Raw genomic sequence first — 19,736 nt, 5'->3', positions numbered from 1 at the left:
AGAGGAGAGGGCATCAACAAAAGGCACAATGCACTTTTTATGAACTACTTCTTATGAATTACTCAAACGGATCGAGATCCCAGTTTATACCAACACCTCCACCAGACCCAAACCAAAAGAACTGATAGAAAATGGTCCCAAATCAGCCATGGGAACAAGTTTCCCTGCAGACCAGGAGGATCCTCTGGGAGGGCTGGAGGTGCTTGGCTGATGCCAGGCTCTGCTTGGAGGACCTTGCTCCTCCATCAGCCACCCAGAGCACGTCTGACAACGCCAGCTGACCACAGGGCTGTGAGAAAAGGACAGGATCTGCAACTGAATTACCACATCTGTTTTCTCCAGGGCTTGCCCAGGAGTGAGTCACAGCAAGAGGAGGCTTTGAGCATGGTCTGGACCTGGGCAGATAAAAGCAATGTTATTTGTGTCCATTTGCTTAAATCAGCCAGAGAGAAAAGTGCGCAACACATCAATCCAGCAAAATAAACACTGCACTGTAGAGGCTTACCCAGATTTCCTGGGAAATGCTCTTCTTCGTTTGTCATCACTTGTGGGGCCTGGAGAAGCCCATAACTGCTGGGGTGTGATGAGAAACACAGCACACGCAGTCCTGGTAACGTGGTTTAGCCAGGCCAGGACTCTTTGCAGAGGCCACAGGTAAGTAGGAGCAACCAAAGATGAGAGTTGGCCCATCAGACCCTGCTGAGGCATCAGCTGCTCAGTGGGCTGTGACCCTGTTTCTTCTCTAAAGGTTTCCCAGCTATTGGTTTCTTGAGTATTCCTGGCATCATTTTTTTTGGCTTTACCCAGTTGTCACGAGAGGTTTCCAAACACATCCCTCACTCTGAGCCACGGTGGCCCACCAATGAGTTATACCAGCTGATGGACAACAAAGACCACAAGATTAAACATGGCCCCACACAAAGCCTCCTGCAAGCACCACCTCCTACGCTTTGCACAGGTCTGCCACCAGCCTATCTGTTCCTTAGGTGTGATGGGACCCATTTGAACACCACTGGCTGCAGGGACAACATGCAACTCATTCTACAAGGCCACGAAGCAGCTTTATGTCCAGCCAGGACACAAACCCGGGGAAAGAAAAGGCTCAGGAAAACAGAAAACCAGCGTTGTGGTTCAGAGGAAAGGAGGCACCAAAGTCTTTCCAGCACAAGAGTACTGTAAATGGCTGCAAAGATGCTGTGTAGAGTCAAAAATTTCACTGCCGTCTTTTCTGTGCACACATGTTTTGCATTTGGACACCTCAGCAGAGCTGATAACCTCGGAAGGGGCCTCCCAAGCCACCTGGCCCCAAGCCCAGCTCAATTCCATACAGGCACCTGATCTCCCCTCTGGCGAGGGAAACCTGCTGGGCAGCCAGCTGGAACTTCACTGCTCACTCTGTGCAACGGGGAAGGGAAGGAAAAGGGTTAAATGCTGTGGAAACCCACTTTCATTTAGTTGCAGGGGCTAGTTTTGACTAACTTCAGGGATTTCAACTGAGTTATTAAACTGGTACAGGTAGATGTGGATGGATTATAGCAGTTGCCAGGGAATTAACTTCAGATGAATTGACATAAAGCTTTTTAAGAACAATTTCATAGAATAGAATGATAGAATCATTTAGGTCGAAAGAGCCCCTCAGGATCATTGAGTCCAACCATAACCTAACTCTAGCACTAAACCATGTCCCTAAGAAGCATGTCTAAATGCCTTGTAAAGATCTCCAGGAACGGTGACTCCACCACTTCCCTGGGCATCCATGCAGCCCAAGAGTGAGCAATAGCAAGAAGAGGAAAACACCCTTAATTGTATAGCTAAACCACATACAATTTCTCACTAGATACACACAAGGAGCGTTCAGTGGGAAAAAGTCAATGGGATCCTGATAAGAGGAGTGGCCACCACAGGCTACAGCTCTCCTCCACCACCCAAAAGCCACAGTTCACCAAAAGCCCTTGAGCAGTTCACACCTTGGGGAAAGCAGAGATACCTTGGGAGCAGCTGGACCCAGATTCAGCATCTCCCCCTGCAGCAGGAAAGGGAAATCTGGCACCGGCCTGTGCAGACAGGAGGGTTTTGGGAGGATGGAGGCAGGTTCTGTGCTGCCACACCAGAGGTGAACACACCACCTGCCAGGAATGCAGCTGGTTCACTGTTAAATCCTGTGCACTGGCTGCAGAGACTGGGGAAGCTGCTTGGTCCAGGGTAGTGGAATGTTTGATGCAGCCTCCAACATGACATAATTGAGCCACCGCTTCACCCCGGGGACAAGGAACCTGCTGCTCCCCAAGGGCCAGCCATTGTGACAGGATCACCCACCAAGCAGATGGTGACTCTTTTGGGTACCTGCCACCTTCCATTGCAGATTAGTCCAGTGCCCAGCACAGAGATGAGGATGAGCTTCATAGCAAGTACAACCTGATACCACAGCTGGCTCACAGAGGGACAAACAGGCTCTCCTGCCCATGCCTTGGTTTCTTGTCTCCTTCCATCCCACCACAGGCTTCTCAGGGAACACAAGACATTTCTGTGCTGCCCAACATATGAACCCCCAAGGGAAGAAAAACTTCCCATCTCTCTGGCCTGAAGCTTTCTGTTAGCAGCCACCTAGGAAACCTTAATGATGGAAGTCTACTGGTCAACAAGCCCCTCGCCAGCCCCTCGCCATGGGCTGTCTTTCCTGCCTGTTCAGGGATCTGTCAGCACTGAGCTCCTTTCTCTCCTTGCTGGCAGGAGGAAAGGGAAGCCAGCAGTGTCTTTGGATGAAGGAAAAGAAGGGGATTGAGCCTAACAGATGTCCATGGCTTAGCTTGAGGAGAGGACATTAAATAAATACTGGTCTAAGAACCATGTTCATGCTTTTAAAGAGATTCCAGCCAAGGCCACAGCATGCACTTACCCCTGGGCTCTGCGGTGGCACTGCACAGGGGCCTCGCCACCCCACTGAAAACCAACAGATGTGCTGGCTCTGCAGGTGGTACCACAGCTACAGTCCCCTTGTCACTTCCTCAGCTGTCGACTTCTCCAAACACCTTGTATGCCACTGGATCCATTTCACATCAGTCTTCGAGATGGGGAGAAGCTTTTGCAGCATCTGCCAGGGATCTACCAACAGGCAGCACCTCTCCCAAAGCCTGGGACCACAAGAGGGGGCCAGGGCAGCTTGCTGCAGGACAAGGGGCAACTGCCCCACAGCTCTCTGAGCAAGCCCATGCAGTGCTGGGGTGGATTAAGGAAAATGGCTTTAGTTGACCTTCCTTTAACTTTCTGCTGTTCCTTTCCCATCACTGTAAATCAGCAAGGTATTTGCTTCTAAAAGGCAGGCAAGCCAGTCCACAAAAGGACAAGACAGCGTGCACTTGCAGAAAGGGGCAAAGGGGCTTTTCCTTTAAAAGTGGAAAAAAAAAAAGAGAGCAACTTTCCTGAGTACCGGGGCCAGGCCAGAAAGCCCAGATAACATGGATACCTGTAGAACATGCTGCTGGCTTTCCCTTCCAGAGCCATGGTAGAGCTCAGCATGGTGCTGGCAAGATGACCATGGGTGGTTCCAGAGCTGCCTCCCAGCTTCAAGAGGTGGGAGAGAGAGAAGGAAAACAGCCCCAAATCACCCCGCCAATTTTCATTGCTATTAAATATAATAATCTCTGCTCTCTTTCATCTTTGCTTCTCCTCTGAGAGCTGGCAACAAAGGCAGCACACAGTAAGGAGAGGCAGGAGGGCGGGTAATTGCAGCAAGGAATGCGACCTCCGGAACGCAGCACTGAGCCACGGGGCTGGAGCGCAGGGAATCCCGCCGGCCACAGGGAACAACGGGCCCGTCACTACTGGGGGGTGGGAAAGGGAACAGACACAGAGGCTTGTTCGACTTCGTTTCTTCAGGCAAAGCAAGAGACTGATTCCCAGCACAGGGAACGACTCAGTGGCAATCCCAAGCTCTAGACCCTGCTCAAGCAAGTTTTGCTTTGTTAAAATGTCACTTTGTAAGTGGGCAGCAAGGCTGGATCTGGGCACAGGCAGAGCAGGCAGCTGGTTGAGGCAACAAATTGCCAGAGGTGGCAAAATGACCCCAGGTGTGCTGCAAGCTGGGGCCACAGCAGAGCTGGTTGCTGTGGCCATGCCCTCACCCACAGCTGGGAACAACAAACCCATCACCGGGTCAGAGAACATCGTGCTTCCCAGCCAGCTGCTGCCTACTGCAGCATCAGGGAGCTCATGGAGGTAACTCCAAGCAGAAGGTACCTAATTTATTACCCAGTAGCTGCAAGGGGCAGTTCATCCCAGGTCTGGCTGCCTGGTTTATCCACAGCTCTTCTCCCCTCCCAGGGCCACCCCTGCAGCCCCCCAGTCCCCGCTCCAGCTCTGGGCATCCTCCAAGCACCTATTCCACAGGCATCCGCGTTCCAGCCTGTCGGACCCAGACTAACAGCTGTGCTTTGACTTGAGGGAACAGACACTCGCAACAGGAAAGCCGTAGCAGCAGTGAGGGGGGAATCAGCACTTTCTCTTACTCAGATCCACTGTTTGCAGAAGACGCTTCTGCCCATATCCCCAGCCGGAGTCAAAGGCAGGCGCTACAGCAAGTGGCTCAGAAGCTGATTCTTCTTTGATTCCTCTAAAAAAGCAATTTCAGTGCTGAGGTACTAATGCCTGGAGCCAGCAGATCATGGGTAACACCTGGCTCTTGGTGCACACCAGATTGTGACCATACCTGAGGCAGGCTGAAGGTCAAGGTCCCTTGTCCAGCTTGCAGGGGTGCAAAGAGAGACAGCAAAGCCAGGATGCTGCTGGATGCACCTCAGACATTTCTGGTGATCCTGTTGGCTGGATCAGCTGAGCCTGCTCACTGCTGCCTCCTGACACACAGAATGGGACTTTTTGCCAGTCTCCTGGTGCAGGCAGCAAAGTCCCAGCTCAGAAGGCAGCAGGCCAGTTTGGGCTGTGGGGCCCTAGAAGCAAAGGAACACACACATGGCACCTTGCCAGGCAAAAACCTAGGCTGTTGCAGGTGTGTTAGTAAACAACAGTCTGGACAGTCTTGGCATAGACAAGGGAGAGTTTTGTACCACTTTGTGCAGGGTGCTGCACAGGGTCTGCAACAGACCTGCCATCTAAAACTGAGATGAAGCAGCCCCATGGACTGCTGCAAAGTCTCCAGAGCAAACCAAGCCTGCTCAGTGCCAACACAGCCCCAGTTAAAGGCATCTAAAGAATCTCCAGTGTTCTCAGCCGCACGTAGCCCACCTGGGCTGCCCAATTTAGAAGACTGATTCCATGTCCCTCTCTTATCGCTGGCCCTGCCTCACTGCGTCGCCTGCAGGTACTCAGACAAAAATGTCTGCTTTTACCCTCCACCACCTGGGATGCTGTCAAGGCATTTTCACAGACAAAGCAGCCCTTTGTGCTCAGATGAGCTCCTCTGCCCACCTCCAGCAAAGACGCTCGGCTGATGGGCAAGGCCGTGCTAGCAGGCAGGTTTTCACATTCTTCTCCAGCACACCTTACTCCAGACACTTTGCAGCAAATGTTCCTTTCTAAGATCTATTGATTTCATAAATAATAGAGTAAAGGAAAGAAACACATCAGACAAATACACAGGTCAAATAATCTCCCTTAGGAAACAAATAGGAGCTACAAAAAAAAAACCCAGCAGGTTCACATTGATCTTTAAGCAAAAGATCAAGTGACATTAAAGTTACTTGATAATCAACAGCACATAGGTATGGCCGTATCCAAACAGGTCACCTTCAGATGTCTTGATCCACAAACCTGCAGCTTTAAGTCTGCCCTTCTCACTCCTGAAGCTGTGGAAGCACCTGTAGTATTTTGTCACATCACCATACTGAATACCAAGCCCTGGAAGAGAACAGCTCCATGGCAAGGTGGCTGTACCTCCTCAAATCACTCCTCTCTATCACACCTGCAGGATTTTAGTCTCTGCTGCTAGGGCATCAACTCAACAGTTTTTGTTCCAGTACAACCCACCACTCCTTGGTTCTGCTTTAGCCAGCACTTTCCAGCTGTGCCACTACTGCTGCAGAGCACCATGGGGAGGTTGCTGGTGAGCAGGAGGGTTTCAGAGAACCTTTCCTGGCGAGCACCAGCGCTGAGAGCAGAGTCAGGCCCTGTCAGTTCCTACCCACACTCTCAGACCTGACACCCGGGGTGAGTCCTGTCCAGGTGAACACTGTCATTTCCACTCCAGCCCTTTGCCTCACTCCACCTCCACATAAGAAACCACCACCCTGTTAACAGGCTCCTCACCTGCAGCCCAAAGCAGACAGTGGCAGAAACAAAGAAACAAGCAGAGGGGCAGCTTGTTACTGCATTACTTCACAAAGCTTCTCCATGTTTAGTGCCGTCTTTCCCTATGACCTCAAAGGCAGAGCCCAAACACCATCTTAACCTCATTGCACTGATCAAGTTTCAAGCTGCTTTGGTGAAGGGTTTCTTGAACTCTACTGCCATCATAAGTGGACACAAGGTGGGGTGAAACACTGCAGAGGCAAAGCTGCAAAACCAAAGCCTGCTCTCCCACTCCCAGAGTCTCCCCATGGATCTGTGATTAGACCAGATGAAACCTGTAAACCTGTGGTTTATCAGTTCCTCACACCAACATGTCATGTCCTGCTGCTCCAGCCACATTTAGTGCAGGAAAACAGAGCACTCAGCAGCATCTGCAATAACACAGCTACCTCTGTCTTGGATGTACTGACCAATGGCCACAGGGGACAAGTGCCAAAAGCCAGAATCTTCATCCCTAACTCCTGAAGAAAGGTCTTTATGAGCCCAAAATGCAACGAGAAGCTTCTCCAGCCTCATACCTGCAATCAGAAGGCACTGATGTAGAAAGAAACATGTACTGCCGCCCTGACAAACAGAACAATATCCTCTGAAGCAACCACAGAATCTGAGCAATTGAAAGGTAGGAAGGAAGAAGAAAAAACAAAACAAAACAAACATTCCTAGGTTTTTACAGGATGAAAACTATCTTGGTTAACTCTGGTTAGCACAAGGCACCTACCATGCCATGCAGTCCAAGCATAGCGGCAGGCAGGCAGAGCCTTCTTGCTGTTACAGCAGCTACCCATGGCAGAGTGGATTCACAGAAGGGGAAAATGCAACGACTCCTTTCCCCCAGCCCACATCACATTGCAAGGAGGTTCTCATGGTGCCCAGCACACCCCCAAGCCAGGGTGGCCCAAAAATTCTGCCCATTGCAGCTGAGCAGTTCTCCCTGCAGCTGGGAGATGTGCTTGGCTCCGGCCTTCAGCGGGGCTGTGCAAACGTGATGATGGAAACACTGCTGAGAAGAGGGAAGTGAGGCCATGCAGGAGCTCTATCCAGGCAGCTACTTATCTTAACCCATTCAGTCACCAGCTGAAAGAGCAGCTACCGCCAATGGCACGTGCTCCATGCAACCACAAGCTCCTGGAGTAAGCAGGTTCAGCCTTTGTAGCACTGCTTACTAGGCATTTGCAGTAAAATCATCATGTCACACAGATCATCACCGTATTCTCAGCTTGACCGGTATCCAGAAGGCAGCAGAGAGTCATTAGCTGTATGGAAGATGCCTGCAGGGAGCAGAAACAGCAAAGGAGAACCGAGGTGACAGGTTTTTGGCACTGGGTCACAGTGCTGATTCAGCCTCGCTGCTTTGTGACAACAAGACAGTGTGTTTCCAGCTGTATTGCGTTATCAGGGAGGAAGGACTGGAGCGCTGGAGTGAACATCAAGAAATGTAAGGGTGGTCACTGGGGAAACACTTCCTTGCAGATGGCCAATTCATGGCCCCAGGCAGTGGTCACCTGGCCCATCTCAGCTGCAGCTGAGCAATGAGTTACCTCTGCCAGAACATCCCCAGTTGTTCGCGATGCTCATCCCCCACCAGAAGCCACCCCACAGCACCCTCTCCCAACATGCTGACGTGAGCCTGTACGCCTGATCTTTGCTCGGAAGGGATACCAGGTAACTTCAGACTCCACCCGAAGCCCCCGGTGATGGCTGTTGTTGGTGGGGAACATCAGACAGGCACTCAGCACACACCCCCAGCAGCACCGCTGCTGTGCCACAAGAAGGTAAAGGCTGCTCTGGAAACCAGCCCGTCTCTCTCTTCCCTGTCACACTATGTACAAATCTCTAAGGAGCTCCTCATCCAAAGAACCTGTAGCTCCAAAGAAGATGCCATTTAGATGCAACACCCCTGACAAGGAGAACAGGGCATTGAAGAGTGACATTTGCCTGCGACGGCAGTTCCGTGACAGAGCTAGAAATAGATCCCAGCTTTCCCCGAGATGCACAGAAAGCTTCCCACAGCAGCTAAATCCAGGTTAAATATGCAGACCAGCATCAATAAGAGAATCTTCTTTCCCACCACATTCCCTTCCCAAAAACTACAGCCGATGAAGTCATGCCATTTGAGAAGCACTTGGAGACCAACTTTACTAAAATCAAGAGAAGAAATGCAGTCCCGCTCTCACATCACAAGTGACAAACCTTTGCAAAACAATTCACTTCCCTCCCTTCCCACTCACTTGTGTTTCAAAAAAAACCCATTTTGTTCAAAAGCAGCTCTTTAAAGATGTTATATAATAAGTGCTTTGTACCACGAGGCTGGCTAGTTTTAGCCCAGCCACTCAGATCATAGTTGGATTTTACTTCCCGGTCCTCTGGCAGAGTCGCGTCCAGTGACGCTCCTGTGGGCAGAGGATGCTCCCGGCCAGAGGAGTCAATGCAATGCCACAGCGCTCTGGTGGTTTCGCCTGTTTAGTTATGAGCTCAGCTGTGGTATCTGTCCAATTCCAGCTCCCAGACAGGAAGGAAAGTGGGCAGCGCTTGAAGATTCTTACTTTTTCACAGATCACGGTTATGTTTAACGTGCTGCATACTCACAGCAGCCAAAAAGCCATTTGCAGCAGCGCCGGGCTCCCCCGGGGCTAATTTCGGCACAAAGAACTGTTGCTAAAAGTTTAGTGAGGTCATACATCTGGCAAATGTAATGGCAACAAATTAAACTACTTTTTTAAGAACTTGGCTTCAGGCTTGCCTTGGAGATCCAAAACAAAATCCTTAACTCTTTGTAGCCTCCCTGTGCAGAGTTCACCACGAGCAGCTCTCAAGGCAGGGTCTATCTCACACAGTGTAGAAGCAATGTCAGCCCAAGTAGAAACAACGTGCTCCTCCTCACTCAGCTGTTCCACTGCTCCCTGAGTTAACGGCTTCGCAAATCAGTCACTGCCAATGTTCCCAAGTCAAAAAACCAATTACGAGTGTAAAAGGAAAAGAGGATTTAACTCCCTCCAGAGGCAACTCTCACCTCAGCACTCAAAAACATGGTGCTTAGTGGACAGAGTTAAGCCCAGAGCCTGGGGACAAGACAGGCAATAGGATTTGGGCTCCTCAGATGTGTTTTTGAGGTTATTGCTCAGTGATTAAGCATAAGGACTATAATTTAAATCTTGTATTTTCCACACCTCGCCTGTCTCGGGCCATAGCCACCCTTTAGAAGTGCTGGTACATTTTCTTATATCCTACCCCAGGCAAGGGGTTGCAAGGAGGAGACATGAAGAGAGTAAGTTGCTGAGATTTGGGACAAGGAAACAATTGAGATAGGAAGTACTATCAGAAGAAACTCCCTTCAGACTACTATTATTCCCACCTTAATCATACAGAGGTTGTTAGATTCCTTCTCCTCCTAACTCCCCACACAATCCACCCAGCCTGGGTTACCTCTACAACGTGCTGTATTGATCAAATGCATGCTTTCAACAAGTCCAGTCCAGAAAAGCAGCTTTTCCTACATGCCACTGGCTTGCCCTTCAGCACCCGAGCATCTCATTTGTTTTAGAAGCACAATTAAATCTTCCAAATGGATTCACTCAGAATATCTGAAAAGAAAAAGTGTCTGTATCAAATGTGCACAAGTCATTTGTATTGCCATTCTCCCTAAAATACAATATACAAATTACTTCTGTGGTCTCTAAGACATTAGAAACCACACATTAAAAGGAAGCAAAGGCTGTTTTCAAAGTAAAACTTAAAAGTAATGAATGTTGGAATAGCTTAAGTTTTCTTCTCCCCTCCAAGCCCCCACCCCAAAGGCCATCGAGGATCAAGCAGATAAAGTAGGCTCTTGCAATTCATTTTTGTCATTGCTTCAGTGGGAGCAGATCAGGAAGAGCTTCCAGCAGCAAACCAGCCAGACATACCTTTGAGTACCCTCCTCCCCACCCACATCACAATATAAGTTCATTTCAATGAAAATGATGTCAGTCTCTCAGCAGAAAGCCACTGAAAGCTTATAGCAAGAGCACGGAACAATATCACTGAATTGATTCCATTAGCGTAATCCGAGAGAAAATAATGATTTATCAGCCTTAGAGCTTGGAAACAGAAAACAGTCTGTGGCAGAGCAGAGAGAAACTGGGATTTATAATCAACACAATACGGATGGAAATGAGAAAGCTCTCAGCCTCCCACAAATGGAAGAGTGAAATATTGTGATAATACCAACAAGGGGTTTTTAGAGATGTAGAAAGTACCAGGTGAGGAGGAGACCATAAGCTTCCTGGTGATGGCAGTGGAACACCAACAGCTCCATCCAGACGGGATGAGGAGTATTAACACTATCACAATACCATATCAGCAGACACAGCCTGCAACACAAACAGGTGCAAATCCCCCCTCCCAAAAACACATGGGCTGGCCTTAAGTTCCACTAAGCCCTGTGTGAAATAAGGATGCCAGCGAGGCCTCAGGCAAGCGTTTTGAGGCATGTCCGCCGTACATCTGGAGTGGGGCCCTGGAAGCCGTTGCAGGTTGCAGGCGGTGGCAGCGGCAGGAGGAACCCTGGGGGCAGGGACTGAGGCAGCCCCCCCTGCTTGAAGAGGCCAGACAGTGGTGAGGGGGTTTCATTAACCCTGAGGTGCTCGAGTTCCCACAGCTCATTTCTCCAGGAATGTGGGTAATAGTTTATTGCAAGAAAGGAGACCTCCAGTGTGCAGAAGAGGTGTTGGAGAACAGGATCTCCCAGACGCCCAAATTCTTGTGCAGCGACATATTGAACACCTGCTAAAGCCCTGAAAGAGTCAGGAGGCGCGATGAGGGGAGCAGGGCGAAAGAGTAGCTGTGAGTTATGAACTGTTCAACTGTGAAAACAGCTGCAAAACGACTGAAAATTAAAGGCAGTCTGGTGCGAGAAGAGGGAAGTTCCACGATGGAGAAAACTTTCTACCATTTGGTCGCCTTTCCTCTCCTTCTACCCTGCCTTTAATTTAAGAAGCAGACAAAGACAAAGCAAAATCCACTTGGAATCCACCCCACACCTGACCTGCCAGGGCCTCTCTTCCAGCCTCACGCAATTGTTTTTAACACATTGCACAAAGGAGCAGGTTAAACCCCACCATTGGATTTAATGCCCTCTGCACAAACACCATCCGGGGCGGAACTGCTCTTTGTCAGAGCTGCCGGGCACCACCCGGGACTCGGGTGACACAGACACTTCTGCAGGGGCGGGTTGCACTGGGACCTCACCTGCTCACTCTGAAAAGGGAGGTGACTTCCCACTGCTCAGAATATCCGGGGAGCTCTTTGCTTGTCACCAACAGCCAGCACAAACCTCAGCAACAAGCCTAGTGCAGCCTGTGCCAGACGTCTGGCAAGTCCAAGATGCTTAAAGTTTTAAAACTAACTCAGCAGCTCCAAAGATGGGAGAGATGCAGCTTTCCTAGTTAGTACTCAGACCACACGCGGGCTGCTATATCTCTAGAAAACACAGGAGATTACAATCATTATCAACACTTACGAATAAAATATTCCTTTTATTTTAGTAAAGTAACAAAGCTTATATACAGATACAATAACTGTACATTCCAACTGAAAAATAGATTGTGCTGAAAATAGTTAAAGACACACAAAGTCTCTTAGGAACACAAGCAACCTCAAACCTCCCAATGCCTTCGGCTCCTGTCTTCTCTCAGGAAATCAGGTCGTTTTGTTCTGAATGATTTTCTGCTGATTCTCAAGACATTCCTTCAGCTTGTCTTCAGTGAGCGTCAGCCTCTGCTCCAGGATGGAAACCGTCTGCAAAACAAAGCGAAAGCTGCTGTTGAGCCATTCACAAAGACAAGCTATGTTCTGTACCCTTGGTGGGTAATAAAATGCTAAATCCATAGGAGTATTTGGAGGTATTTCAGGACTGTAACTCCAGTATCAGCATTTATCAGGGCTGAGCCCCACACGACTTCAGAGAGGAGCAACAGAGGCTGATGGGCACAAAGCCCCCCTGGCAACAACACCCAGCCCCCTGATACAGCACTCGGCGCTTTCAGATTGAACTCCGCATTTCCCTTCACAGACATGTTCTGTCCTTCCATGTTCTTGAGCCAACAGACCCTCTTCTGCTAACAACAAACAGAGGTTTTGAGCAGTTTTACCCAGTTTTAGCTTTGATTTTGCCTCTCTGCTTCCAGCTCTTTCCTCCCTTCCCTGAATAACATCAGTTTGCTGCAGTTAAAACACACAAAACTTACTGGACAAGCATGGTGACAAGCAAGAAAACCCTCCCAGCGTAAGGCAGCACAACAGGTGATGGAGGGAACTGAAGCCCGAAGTGGCATTATCTACCTCAACATAATGACTAAATATTTTTGTGCAATCCAGTTACCCCACAAAGGATTGCTCTATCTTTCACCTTGAGCTGAAGTCATCATGTACAGGATGCACAACAGGAAGAACATTTTAACCACGTGGCAATAAAAGCCTCTGCTGAAAACCTTTTATTGATCACTCTGAGGTAATCAAGGGACCCAGCTATGCAGAACTGCTTTCAGCTTCCAAAGACACCGGAATGGCTGATAATAGGCAGTGATGATTTAATGCTTTAATATCCATAAACTTATCAGCAACAATCAATAGCTTCACATTCTGAGCATTTTTACTGCATAAATAACATCCTCTTTTAAAAACAAAGGATGTTCAGAACCTCAGACTTTAATAAAGTAATTCAAATAAACTTGGACAACCGCTGTTTGTATAGGAGTTATACATAGAAAGCCTTTTAATAGCGCATTTCGTAAGCGCATCTCTAAGTGCCTGACAAAAGAAAGCAGGTCTCATTATCCCCATTTTACAGCTGGGGAAACAAAAGCACAAAGAGAGGAAATAGCTTGGCTAAGGCCACTTGAGACGAGGAAAAGTCTCCCATAAAGTGGTTTGGGGAATGAGAGGAATGGTGGGGTGAGGGGGGAAGAAAACAGACTAGTTAAAACACCACCAAGCACTATGGCAAAACCATCTTGCAAGATTGCATATCAAAGTCAGAAAAGGCTGTGCATCATAGCATTTAGTGTAACGCACCCTTTTTTCCCCTTCCTAAACAAAGCTTATTATTATTTATTATTAAAGCTTATTTGTTCTGCACATGTACTGCTGACCTGTGACAAGGCAGATGTGCACTTCTGCTGCCTAATGCAGCATTGCCGTGGCTGCACTAAGCTTCACCTGAAAGAAGAAAACCCTGCATCGCTTAAATATTCCAGTGGGCTATGCAGGCTTCGTTTAAGTGTTTTCCTCTTCTATTGCCACCCCTTTGAGGCACAAGAGCTGCAGTACACAGAGAAACAGAAGCAAAGGTGTGGAGCCAGCAGGAGCCCTTCCATGTGTTCAACAGAGAGAGGATTTTGTCATCTTCACCTCCAGCCACACCACTGCCCAGTGGGTGCCTTATGAGATCAGGAGTAAAGCTGCCCAGGGCAGAACACAGCAGGATGAATGTATACCGGGGGTTTACAGCAAAGATTTTACCCTGCAAGCAATCAGAGAATGAAAAGCAGTAGGGATCCTGGCTTTCCCCATTTAAAAGAAGAACTAGTAACTCAAGACACAGTTAAAAGAAGAAATGAAACATTGCATCAAGTTGCTTTTAGAAAGATAATCAACTGTCTGAATGTCCTGGTCATGCTGTCCTGCTAGAAGCAAAGCCCCAGATTGCTTGCGGTTCCTGCACCCCACAATTTACTGCCACCGACAGCCCGGCGATGTGAGTTAAGCGCTGTGACACACAGCACCCTGAAACTAAGCACAAGTAAAGCAGATGTCAGAAAGTGTTGGATTTGTGAAAAAGCTGTAAGGAAAATGTTTATTGGAATTGAAACTGCATGTAAGTAATAAGCAGAAGGCTTGTAGTGAGTATTTTTTGGAAACTAGAAGTGGAAAAGTAGCAGTCAGAAATGAAATGCAGGAAGTCAAAGTAGGAACTGATGACTACAGTCCATTTAGACTTGGATATATGATGCCTGAAAAACAGAGGGCACCTGACATTCTGGGAAGGTAAGGGAAAACACAAATACTGCCCAGCTGCTATAATGTAACTGACACATGAAAGTTCCTTTATAAGCAGCTGACAGACTTTTACAATATTTCCACGTTGCTATTTATAAAGCAAGCCCTTGTTGGCAGGCAAATTAAACTGCAACCCATGCAACTGCTGCAAGTTTTTGCTATTGCTTTTCAGAAGATATCAAACCAACAATGAAGCCAAGGAGGAGAACACCATTAGCCAGATTCAGTGAGGGTTCACCACAGCCAGTTTGTGTTCCAGGTCTTTCTCCATGGCAGGATCGGGGCTTCCTCTTGTCTCAGGGGCACAGCCGCATCTCCATCAAGCACCAGGGAGTTAAATGCTGGATAATTTATTAAAGTCTTGGCTCAGATTGGCAGAAGAATAACAACTTAGGCTCAAATGAGAAGAAAGATCAACCTATTTATTTTTTTAAGGAGTATTTCTGACATTACAGTAAATATACTGCGCATTACTATGGACACCAGAGCAGAATATGGAATTTTTCACACAAACCCAAAACTTAAATCACTTCTACCAACACTTCCTGCAACATTTGTTTTCATTCATCTTCGTAGATTTAGCCCAGAAAAAATCTGCTCTTCTCTCTGGAAACGCTAATGAGAAACTACGCAAAAGAAAAAAGTTGCCTCCTATTTACTTGTTAAGTTCTGGGGAACATTCAGCTCCATCCTCCCGCAGGACACCTATACTGGAGCACCCAGTACTCTCACCTGCTTACATGATGACAAGCCTCCATGATGCTATTCCGCCATGTTATTTTTAATCCCTCAACCCAAATACCTGTTATTTGTGATGCTGTTCCAAGATGCTTTCCATCAGTATCTTCTCCTTAGTCCCTGTTAAACATTTCCCCTGTGTGATCAGTAGCAGAGAACCACTGCCCTGAGGGTTGAGGCTTTTGCAGCAGCCTGGAGGGGCAATCAGTGGCAATCAGCCCTGTGCTTTTGAGGAGGACAGATAAGGGGAACCAGGTGCTAACAGAATGCCAACAGAAACCAGTTCCACAACTACCAAGGGAAACTTGAAAAGCAAAGCCCAGAGCAAGCAGAGTCCATCAGCTGCCCTCTGGAGCAGGGCTGGGAGTCCTGTGGAGAGAGATCCACCTGGACAGACACAGCTCATTAGCTACAGCGGCGCTTAACGAGAAGCCGGGGCAGCAGGACAGAGCAGTGGAAGGGGTCAGGCTCAACCTGCCAAGGGATGACAGCCGAGCAAGGAAAAAGGCGCAACCTCTGCCCTGCAAGCAGCACACGGGTTTTTTGATGTGCCACTCACACGGGCCTCGATTGAGTCAGCACACACACAGCAGAGGGGATGTAACACTGCTCCAGTTGATCACCAGCAATCGTGGGACCCCCAAAACCCATGTACTGATACAACAGTTACTCAGATCAGGGAGCAACAGCTTGGCTGAGCCTATGAGGCATATGATCCTGCACACCGACTGCAAAGGAGATGTGTTTTGTCCATATGCACGTACAGTACTACTTGTCCATGTGCACGTACAGTACATACTTGCACTTCCCATCATCATTCCACAACATAGAATCCCCCTCTCCATTGGTCTTGAAGGAGGCTGAAGTAGTTTCCCAACTTTACTTAAATAAAAAGATTCTTAAAGGTTGCTCTACCAGTTCTTCTGAGCATACACTAAAAAAGATTTTGCTGGGCACAAACATATCAAATAGTCCAAGACAAAACATTACTTCTACCTCTTCTGATTTTTCTTTCCCATCTGACATGTTAATTTATGACGACAGCATTTTCAATTTATCAGAAAATGCACCTGCAAAAGAACATCCAACAGATGCAGAAGTTTATAAGTTTCTGTGCAGTTAGCCACCCCAGTCCTCTGTGCTGGTATGAGATGAGGTTCTCATGACAGATGGTCATCGGATTTACAGAATGAGAATTGTCAAACTTGACCTGAAGTTGCAGGCAGAGCTCTGCCCTCTGTAACAAGCAAGGCCAAGGCTGGTTTGATTTTGAAAAGCTGGAAGCTCTGCTATAACTTCTTATTGTTTTCACTAAAAATAGACATTTCAGAGTGTATTTCAGTCCCAAATGTGGCCCAAAAGTACAGCAAGTAAACCAAGTCAAAAATGCTGCCTTAGCATCCAAGGGTCCCTCCTGGGCAAGTACTAACAAGTGTGTTCAGAGGTACCTACACAGCTCCAGGGCATGAATTCCTGACACCTGACCACAGACAGCACTGAGGAGACCTGCTGGCACTGCACTGTGCAGTAAAAGCAGTCTTGCAAGAAAGGACAGTTGTTAATCTTCAAATGCACCAGTTAAAGTGAGAAATATTGATAAGAATAGGCCTCAGTTATTGTATGGGCATCACTAAAATGGTACCTCCAACACTCGCCAAGTACAGTCCTGAGCATATACACAGTCCTATGCAGAGACAGGAATGAGCAGATATCCAGCTAAAGTAAGCTTGGGAGCCCTTTCTCTAAACTAATGCAATGACTGAAATAAACTACCACAGGAAGGGTTTGCAGCAGGGTAGCCCTGCCCACCTTATACAGAAAAAAACCAAAAATTAACTCCTTCCACCAACAAATTTAAAATACCGAACTGCAGCAGCAAGATTAAGAGGCTCATGGGAGAACTTGTGCAGCACAAGTCACTCTGAGGTTCAAGCATGAATCCAGCTGGTGAGCAGCAGCCTTTCCTCCTGTTGGACTAAGTTTTGCTCTGACTTGCTGTCAGTGCCCTTCGATCTCAGCAACTGCATCCACGGAAACTCAGAGCAGACCCCCACGATTAGTAAACACGCCTAAAGCAAGCCAGGCCTGCCCTCCTCCTGTGCAAGTCAGGTCTTAACACAGTTTTGAGATGGGACCTGGAACAGCTACTGACATTCAGCAAAAGCTGGCACTTCAGGCTAACACAGGTAGTAAGCCTCATATCTAAGAGTATAACAAGGTACGAAGCCTTCAGGTATTAACACTTCATGTGACACACAAATGCATGCAAGGCTCTGCGTGCTGCGACCAGCCTTACTTGAGTGGTCAGAGATTAAATACGCAATTCAGGTGCCTTTTATTTTTTTATTTTTCATGTGAAATGATTTCTAAAGAAACGATAGCTCCTCATCTGCTCGAACTAAAACAAGATCTGCTACCCTAGACACATTTTAAATAAGTTCTGCAGCTCCTCAACATCTCAATTGCTTTGAATGCAAACTCGAAGGTGAATTCTCAACAAGCCTATTTGCATAGAATATTTTACACCAGGCTGATTTATGGAAAGAAGATAGCTCATGTAGCACTTCAGTCTTCCTTTAATGCAACTTCATTAATTTTCCTGGGTTTACTTTATAACATGTTTCGAATTCCACAAACTTTCATATTTGTTACTACAAACCTCTGGCCCCAGCGCGGCCAGACAAGGATGTACCGTCAGTGCGGCTGCACAGCTTTGCGTTCAGAAGTGCCCCAAGCCACCCGACACCATTTTTGTACATTCATCCGGTGCCACTGCTGGGTCATGCAGATTAGGAATCTGTGATGACACCTGTAGAAGTGCAAATGGGAGCACCAGCCTGACCTTACCAGCATCCCCACAAAGAGCTCCAGAGCTGCTCCCAAGTCATGCAGCTTAACAACTTTCACATCTGCTCTCTAGTGCAGGGCACAGAAGGTAATGGCCCCACGAGCTCTCTTCAGCCAGACGACACGTGCTACTCAACACTTGAAAAGTAAAGAATTTTTTTATATTTAGCAGCCCAAAGCACTACAAGAAGGAAGTGGAGAGCTATAAAATTCAAACCCAGTATTGCTCAGCTAACTGCTCCGTCTTATGGTGACTGTGAGGATGGTGAGGCACTGGAACAACTGCCCAGAGAAGCTGTGGATGCCCCATCCCTGGAGGTGCTCAAGGTCAGGTTGGACAGGGCTTTGAGCAACCTGGTCTAGTGGAAGGTGTCCCTGCCCATGGCAGGGGATTTGGAACTAGATGATCTTTGAGGTCCCTTCCAACCCAAACCATTCTATGATTCTGTGATTATCAGCTGCCATCTCTCCTTCCATCTCCCAGCACACTCCAACCCTTTAACTAAATTATAGGAGCAACTTCAGTCTGCTCACGCAGTAGAGTCACTAACAGCAGCGAGTTATCATGTGCAGTGCTCATTGCGCTTTTTACAGTAGGAAAACCACAGTGGAGTATGCCAAAATTCTAGTATGATCCACTTTACCAGATCAAGCAGCATGATCAGTCCTAGTATGACAGTGACCAAAGGGACTGCGGAGGACAGAAAAGCACATCCTTCATATTAAATCAATCCTAGCCACAAAGAAGATGAGCCACAGGCTCTGCCAGTCTCCTCCGCGCAGTGTGGGAACACAAGGCACACAAGCTGAGCTTCTCCATTTACAGTTCTCTTACGAAAAATGTCCCACCACACATTGCTGTGGCTTCAGTCTTGACAGCTGATCAGCCAAAGCTCAACTGATGACACTTGTGTTGGATCCTGCAGGTCTCTGAAGGGGAAGGGCTGCGGGGTTCTGCAGGGCACCCAGGCCCCTGTGGCCAGGCCAGCCCAGCAAGAGTCAGGAGACTTCGAGTTGCACCACACAGGGTGAAAACACAGCAAACTGAAGTAGGACAAAATATCCAACCACGTACCATGACAGCAACTACACAATATAGCGTTTAGCAACCCCAAATGAGTGGATGTCTCCCCCAAACCACAAAGACTTCATATATCCTTCCCCGCTGCCCAATCCACCTTTTGAAAGGATGCAAATCACTCAGCTAAATTAACCCGGCTGCTGGTACCCAATCGCTGAATAACAATTTATATTCATCTGCAAGGTCTGCTTGTGAAGACGAACCATGGGAGGTGTTTAGTGCTCCTCCCCACTGCAGGACAACAGAAGGGGAAGGTCCTGTGGACCTCTAGGGAAACAACACACTTGAAGTCAGCCTTCCAACAGTGTCCTGCTAACACAGCAGTATCCTGAGGAGTGCATTTAATTCAGGCAGTTTCAGAAAGAAGAAAAATCCATTTGCATCTAGACTTAAATTTTGTAGCAAGCATATTTTGGAAGTTAATTTCAGAAAAAAAGTAGCTCTGGTTGCAACACACAGAGGACTGGCAACCACCAGGGTGCTTCACTTGTTTTGAGTGAAAGATCAAAGCTACTGCATCTCCAAGATGGTTCTGACTCATAAGAAATAGCCTCTATGTCCTTTAAATTAAGATTTAAAAGCCAGGCTCATCTGGCATTTCACAGATTATTTTTTTTTTCAGATGGCCACTCTTTTATTGGTGTTTTGGATATTGAACTATTTCTTTTGGAATAAAGACTGCTTGCAGTTTTTTTCCCCCTATGTGTTGGGTCCACATGCGGCCAGTGGGTGTTCA

At 47.8% G+C, this 19,736-nt stretch overlaps 1 protein-coding gene across 6 annotated transcripts in view; it reads right to left on the bottom strand.

Annotated features, from left to right (window-relative positions):
- Positions 1-11,793: 11,793 nt before the first annotated feature.
- The window catches only part of POC1A (POC1 centriolar protein A), a 53,252-nt gene continuing 45,309 nt past the window's right edge, over positions 11,794-19,736 (bottom strand). For all 6 annotated transcript variants that reach the window (XM_065075102.1, XM_065075101.1, XM_065075103.1 and 3 more), the window contains exon 11: positions 11,794-12,075. In XM_065075102.1, the coding sequence (XP_064931174.1) occupies positions 11,977-12,075 (99 nt within the window). In that variant the 3' untranslated portion in view covers positions 11,794-11,976. The remainder of the gene's footprint in view (positions 12,076-19,736) is intronic.

Source organism: Columba livia, chromosome 10 (genome assembly GCF_036013475.1).
Source record: "Columba livia isolate bColLiv1 breed racing homer chromosome 10, bColLiv1.pat.W.v2, whole genome shotgun sequence".
Classification (NCBI taxonomy): Eukaryota; Metazoa; Chordata; class Aves; order Columbiformes; family Columbidae; genus Columba; species Columba livia.
This window is presented reverse-complemented; position numbering and strand designations above follow the sequence as displayed.